General features: G+C 43.7%; 1 protein-coding gene across 7 annotated transcripts in view; it reads left to right on the top strand.

The window, feature by feature from the left end:
• The window catches only part of elmo1 (engulfment and cell motility 1 (ced-12 homolog, C. elegans)), a 277,185-nt gene that overhangs the window by 55,800 nt on the left and 213,749 nt on the right, over positions 1-7,636 (top strand). For all 7 annotated transcript variants that reach the window (XM_043719203.1, XM_043719204.1, XM_043719200.1 and 4 more), the window contains one exon: positions 6,420-6,561. In XM_043719203.1, the coding sequence (XP_043575138.1) occupies positions 6,484-6,561 (78 nt within the window). In that variant the 5' untranslated portion in view covers positions 6,420-6,483. The remainder of the gene's footprint in view (positions 1-6,419; positions 6,562-7,636) is intronic.

The following is a 7,636-nucleotide window of genomic DNA, read 5'->3' as shown; positions in this document are numbered from 1 at the left end:
TATCCTTAGTAGCCACACAGTCAGATGACAAGCTACATGAATTCGACTGGGACAACACTACCATTATAGGGCAAGCCAAACAGAGAACAGCCAGGGGATTCCTAGAGGCATGGCACTCATCCACAGATTCTATCAACAAACACATCGACCTGGACCAAATATACCGGCCACTGCAGCGGACAGCTGGAACTGACAACCGGAAGCGGCAGAGACAAACCACTATAAATGCCGGAGGAAACATCACAGAAGCGCTTCACAGGAGGCTCCCAAGCACTGAGGATGTCACCTAGACAGGGGACGAAACGTCTGCAACACAAATTCCCAGCTCGGCGAATAGAACCACAACAACCTTATAAAGGTTTATAAAATCATGAGGGACGTGGATAGGATAAATAGACAAAGTCTTTTCCCTGGGGTCAGAGTCCAGAGCTAGAGGGCATAAGTAAAGGGTGAGAGGGGAAAGATATAAAAGAGACCTAAGGGGCAACTTTTTCACGCAGAGGGTGGTACGTGTTTGGGATGAGCTGCCAGAGGATGTGGTGGAAGCTGGTACAATTGCAACATTTAAGAGGCATCTGGATGGTTCTATGAATAGGAAGGGTTTGGAGGGATATGGGCCAGGTGCTGGCAGGTGGGACTAGATTGGGTTGGGATATCTGGTCGGCATGGACGGGTTGGACCAAAGGGTCTGTTTCTGTGCTGTGCATCTCTATGACTCTATAACTGCTTCTGTCACCGTTTGCAAAGTAGAACTATGATGTCTATTTTTACAGCAGAGGGTGAGTAAAGACATGCTGCTATGAAAAATATCCTTCAAACAATTGAGTGGCCAGGCAGTGCCTGCAGCTGATGACCGTTTGGCAGAATTGCAAGGGATCTAATGTTATTAAGCAAGTGCAGTGCTAGATATTATGGATTAGGGTGGGGAAAGCGCTGAAAGAACACAGTAGAAGGTCTATGATAAATTGGAGGGCAAGAGTGATTTATGATCAAAAGGGATGATGGTGCAAGACAAAAGGAGTGGGAATGGGACAAGTTGAGAAACAAAACTAGTTGAGAGAGAGATGTAAATGGTTAGACTAGAACATTAATAGGGAGACCATCATGGAATAGCTGACACAATAGAACAGGCTTCCATGACCCAGTAATGTTTATGGGCGGCATGGTGGCACAGTGGTTAGCACTGCTGCCTCACAGCACTAGAGACCCGGGTTCAATTCCCGCCTCAGGCAACTGTCTGTGTGGAGTTTGCACATTCTCCCCGTGTCTGTGTGGGTTTTCTCCGGGTGCTCCGGTTTCCTCCCACAGTCCAAAAATGTGCAGGGTAGGTGAATTGGCCATACTAAATTGCCCGTAGTGTTAGGTGAAGGGGTAAAAGTAGGGGTTGCTCTTCGGAGGGTCGGTGTGGACTTGTTGGGCTGCATGGCCTGTTTCCACACTGTAAGTAATCTAATCTAATGCCAGGGGTAGTCTGCCAGCCACGTACAGATATGGATTCATCACATCATTCCACATGTCTGTGGTTCCTGATCCTGACCCCTCTGACCTGTTAGAATGGTTCTTGGACTTCAAGATTTTATGAAGAACAAAATCACATTGTGTTTGAATCAAGCAGAAACCAGTTCCTTAAAATGAACTTGCTAATGGCCACATACAAAACATTTATGCTAGTCTAAGCTTGGATTTGGCTGATAACTTAACAATCCTCCATGTAATTTATCCTTCTGATGAGAACTGTGGGTCCATGAGCCAGATTGATTGGTCTTGACCTTACTTTATGACTGCAGACCCTTTCCTCGACCACCTCAGACCAAGATCACTGTTTGCCCTGGACACTTAGAATCACCAACATGGCTGGACCGCCCAGTGTTCATTGTAGGCCTGAGTTCAGCTGACTGGTCTGGACCCTTCTCCCAACTGTAGTAAACTTACTCCAACTTCAGTCCTTTTTATAGTGATTCATATCTCACATATCACAACCACCTCAAACATTTTCCTGTAGTTCAGGATGTCTGAGAGCTAATGTTCCATTGGCGTCTTTCACACACAGTCCTGCCAAGTATGATCTGTGAAACAATGCAATACTTTTTTCACAGAAAGCCCAGTCCAAACAACATGATCAGTTCACAATGGTTCTACACATCGCTGCTGTTTGGCGATGACACAGCAATAGCACCCAACCCCCAACTGGGCAAAGGTTTGAAGTGAACAAGAACTGCAACTCAGCAGGTCTGGCACCCCCTGTGGGAGAAAGCAGAATTAACATTTCAAGTCCTTAGCCTTCACAAGAGCATTCTAACTAGATGCATCACAGCTTGGTACAGCTACTGCTTTGTCCAGGACCGTAAGAAAGTTGTGAACACAGCCCAAACCATCACTCAAGCCAACCTCCCATCCACAGACTCCATCTACACTTCTTGTTGCTGCAGAATGGCAGCTAACATTATCAAAGTCCCCCCACCCCACTTGTAATCTCTTCCAACCTCATCTGTCAGGGAGAAGATACAAAAGCTTAAACACATGTACCAACAGGTTCAAGAACTGCTTCTCTGCTGTTATTAGAATTCTGAATGGACCTCTCGAATTTCAAATCTAACGTTGATCTTGCTTTTTGTACACCTTCTGTACAGCTGTAACTTTGGTATGCCTTGATCCAGTCCCTGTACACCTCCATCCCCCATCACGAAGGACTCAAAGCACTCCGCTTCTTCCTTTCCCGCCGTACTGGATGCTGCCTGACCTGCTGTGCTGTTCCAGCAATAAAGTTTCAACTATGCCTTGCTCTGTTCAATCACCCTTTGATCTGTATGTTATGATCTGCCTGTACTGCACACAGAACAAAATCATTCACTGTACTTAGGTACACATGACAACAATAAGTCAAATCAAAAGACAGTCATCCTTCTTCAGAACTGAAAGAAGCTCGGAATAGGTAGTATTTTCACTGATGAGGAAAAGTTGTGGAGGAAAGATACATGGAAAAGGTGCCCAGAGAGAGAGAGAAAGGGGGAAAGAAGGGTAGGCAGGCAAAGGGATTGTTGATAGTGAGCCGGGGAGGACGAGAAGCTAAATAAAAACCGAAAGAACTGCGGATGCTGTAAATCAGAAACAAAAACAGGAGTTGCTGGAGAAGCTCAGCAGGTCTGGCAGCACCTGTGAAGAGAAATCAAAGTTAAAATTTTGGGTTCGGTAACCTTCCTCAGAAAGGTCACTGGACTCAAAAAGTTAACTTTGATTTCTCTTCAGATGCTGCAAGAAGGGAAGCTAGATAGGTGATAAGGAGTTGTTCCTGCTCTGAATTTATTAAACTCGATGTCGAGGCCAGAGGGCTGAAAAGTACTGAAGTGGAAGATGAGGTGTTGTTCCTTCTGAGCCAGAATAGAGCACAATCGCAGGTCCAAGAGAGAAATGTTACCATGGGAACGCAATGGTGTGTTGAAGTGTCAGACAACTTGAAGTTTGGGGTTGTTTTTATGGATTGAACACAGGTGTTTCGCAGTCACCCAGTCTGTGTTTCATCTCCCAGTGTAGAGGAAACCAGACTGAGTGTCTGGAGCCTTGGACAGTGAGAATGGAGGAGGTAAACGATAAAATGTTGATCCTGTACACGTGGCAACCTAACATTTCAGAACCCAATGGTTCTGGCACAAAGATCTTCAGTCAACAGCAACTTCTGTGGGAGAAAATGGGAGTGGTGGTTAAGGTCTAAATTCAGTAAACACAAAATTAATCCTCAAAGTATGTCCAATAGCGAATGAAGAACTTAATGTTTGTGGGATCACAGGATGTGTAAATTTGGTTACCCTGACGGTGACTGCGCTTTGAGAATACTTCATTCACTGTCAGGTTCTTTGAATGTCTGGAGGTTGTGAAAGATGTTATATAAAGTTGAGTCTTCTTTCCTCCCTTTTAGCTGAAGATCTGTTTCTTGTTGGTGGCAAATTTAATGACTAATTGCAAAGTGTTGAGGCTGCCTTCATTAACGTATGGGCTGAGTTTTGCCTGATTTTTGAAGGCCCACATACATCATCTTTCTTGCTCACCCACATAGATACCAGGGAGGGAATGGTAACCGGGAGACAGACTAAAAGTGTAAGATGCTCACTTACCAATCTGATATTCTGAAGTACACCCCAGCAGATAAAAGGAACAGTGTCATACCTTTTAGGTTGTATTATAGAAAAGGTACTCTGTAAAAAGACCATTTATTTTAATATTTGGTCTTCTAAGCAGATTCACTGATTCAATCACATCATTTGTGAAACTGCTCTATTTTGCTCAATCAGCACCACTTAAAACTGTCTTGATGCTGATTCTATATTGTGTGTCTGTACGTACATATAAATACATTTATTGTGTAACTAATTCAGTTGAATGTTTGGAATCCTTGAAATACACAACGAATGGAAATCTCAAAACTAATCTTGAATTCTCTCAAAATCTGTTTCTGTTGGTAATCCTTTCAGTCAGCCAAGAAAATGCATACAGGTTCATTATTAGAATGCTAAAATGCCCAATTTAATTCAGAATTGAAGTTAACCTTTTTATCCATGGTGAAGTCTGTTGTCTGTAATTGCATTTGGACAATAGTGCTCAACTCTGTCCCCTTACCACCCCCTAGAAAATCTACATTCCTACAGTCCAAAGCATTATGATGTTAGGCGAATGTCCCATGTACTGAACACCCTCAACAAAGGCTAAATTGCAGAGATAAGCACAATGCAGTCTCACGATGGTGGCTTCGGTAGAGGAAAGGTGGTGCCGAAGAATAGCAACACAGTTCTGCAGTGAGGCGTTGAAGGGATCGAGGCTGGCCAACTGCTTCATGCTGATATCAGTCTCAACGTTGGGGTGGATGAGCCCAGATCCAGGCCTAAGGCTAAGCAGTGTACTGTACTGTTGAATTTCTAAATTATTTTTCTACCTTTATACTCCATGTCTGGTTTATTTCTGTGTTTTAAGATGGTGCCAGAGAGCACCGACATTATACAACACTTTTCACTCATTTGTAACAAATACACGTGACTTTCCGTAAATCAATCAGTCATTAAGTGGTACCATAAGGGTATTTAATTTTACTCATTCAGACTATGTTTGTCAGATACTTGGTATCTATCAATGTTATTAGTCTATAAACTTATAGGTTTGATATTTGGATTATCAGCTATGGTTCTCCAATCAATTACTAGTTAATTCCATTTACAGGAGAAAGTGAGGACTGCAGATGCTGGAGATCAGAGCTGAAAATGTGTGGCTGGAAAAGCGCAGCAGGTCAGGCAGCAACCAAGGAACAGGAGAATCGACGTTTCGGGCATAAGTCCTTCTTCAGGAATGAGGAGGGTGTGCCAAGCAGGCTAAGATAAAAGGTAGGGAGGAGGGACTTGGGGGAGGGGCTTTGGAAATGCGATAGGTGGAAGGAGGTCAAGGTGAGGGTGATAGGCTGGAGTGGGGTGGGGGCGGAGAGGTCGGGAAGAAGATTGCAGGTTAGGAAGGCGGTGCTGAGTTCGAGGGATTTGACTGAGACAAGGTGGGGGGAGTGGAAATGAGGAAACTGGTCTCCAGTTTCTTCATTTCCCCTCCCCCCACCTTGTCTCAGCACCGCCTTCCTAACCTGCAATCTTCTTCCTGACCTCTCCACCCCCACCCCCACTCCGGCCTATCATCCTCACCTTGACCTCCTTCCACCTATCGCATTTCCAACGCCCCTCCCCAAAGTCCCTCCTCCCTACCTTTTATCTTGGCCTGCTGGACACACTTTCCTCATTCCTGAAGAAGGGCTTATGCCCGAAACATCGATGTTCCTTGGATGCTGCCTGACCTGCTGCGCTTTTCCAGCAACACATTTTCAATTCCATTTGCAGGCCTGATGTTCTTGCACCAGTTGGTTGTCCCTGTTATGATTACTGACTGGTTCTTAAAGTAGCTGGATGTAATTGGTTACAAGTGTGAGTTTGTTAAACATAAATTCATCTTAGCAAGTTGTAACAACAACTTGCTATGATATAGCATCTTTAACATAGACAACCCAAGGGCGTTTCACAAAAATGAAATCAGACAAACTGGTACCAAGCCAAAGAAGAAGATGTTGCAAATAATAATTTACAGCTTGGTGAAAGAAGTACATTATAAGAAGGATTTTAAAAGAACAGAGAGCTAGAATACCCATGTGGCTCATTGTTAAGTTCTGTTATCTGGAGACATTTGTTATTGAAATTATTAAGGTTGGCAGTGTAATGTCATTGTTGACAAAGGGAGTATTGGAACCCAAACCACAGTCCATGGCAGAAAGTGGTATCTGTCATCTCTGATTGGTGTTCTGTAAGCTTTTGTTGTGCTTGGCTAAATAAAGGACAATGTATTCATTTAACAAAAAGTGTAATTCATTTGCCAGCTGACTTCACTCTTGTGCTTTACTCTAGGGTTGGGTGAGATTCAGGTCCCGTTACAGTGAAACTTTCCCCAGTGAGGGTATAAGCCATTAGGATGCCGCCACCATCGGATATTGTGAAAGTGGCCATTGAATGGCCAGGGGCCTTTCCAAAGCTGATGGAAATCGATCAGGTAAGAGCTTCTGTGTACCAAAGACTGATGCTTTCTTGTAAAGAAGAAATAACTTGAATGTCTGTGGAGTGATGCTTAAGTAAAAACCTGAATACAAATACTGAACCACTGCCAATCTCTAAGAATTAGAGGCATGTGGGAAAGTACCAAAGAACTTGCAATTTATGCTGTTCAATTTTGCAGCAAGTTAAAAGGTCATAACTTTAAATTGCACCTTCATTAATGTACAAAGTAACAGATAAGAATAGTGAAGGGTAATGGATGTTGGTTCATTGGTTGGTAGAGGCAGGTTCATTCGAGGTATTCACAGGGCATTCGATGCTCATTTCAATTAAAGCCAATGTACAGGGTTATGAGACAAGGGCAGAGTATGGCATGAAGTCACAATGCTCATTCAGAGAGCTAGTGTACATCTGATGGGATGAATGGCCTCCGGCACCATAAGAATTTGGTGATTCAGAGAAGGAAACACGCTTCATGGGGGTCACGAGGGCATACAAGTTGCACATGTCACGCACTGAATGATCCAAGGAACAGAACCAAATCTCAGAGCTTGACCTGTTAAATGGGGTTGCTGCCAAATCAGATCAAAGTGAACTGCAGGATGAAAGTCCAGACTCCACTTGAGAAGGAATACCTGAGATGACCAGCCACCAACTTCAAGGAAATCCGAATTGTAAAACTGCCTGAATGGGGTACAGAGATTATATAACTAGAGGGTTTAATGTGAGAGGGGAAAGATTTAAAAGGGAACAAAGGGTTAACTTTTTCACGCAGAAGATGATGTGTGTATGGAATGAGCTGCCGGATGAAGTGGTGGAGGCTGGAACAGTTATAACAATTAAAAGGTATTTGGATGGGTATAAGAAAGGAAGAGTTTAGAGGGAATTGGGCCAAGTGCTGGCAAATGGGACGAGATTAGTTTAGGATATCTGGTTGGTGTGGACAGGTTGGACCGAAGGGTCTGCTTCCGTACTGTACATCTCTATGAATCTATAACTGTGCAATGACGGGTTAAAACTTGAGAATGTGTTGCAGCCCAGTGAGCAAGTTAATCACTGGTACTGAAACAGGT

This window comes from Chiloscyllium plagiosum, chromosome 29 (genome assembly GCF_004010195.1).
Source record: "Chiloscyllium plagiosum isolate BGI_BamShark_2017 chromosome 29, ASM401019v2, whole genome shotgun sequence".
Lineage (NCBI taxonomy): Eukaryota > Metazoa > Chordata > Chondrichthyes > Orectolobiformes > Hemiscylliidae > Chiloscyllium > Chiloscyllium plagiosum.
Note: the sequence above shows the minus strand (reverse complement) of the source record. Positions and strands in the feature narration are given on the sequence as shown.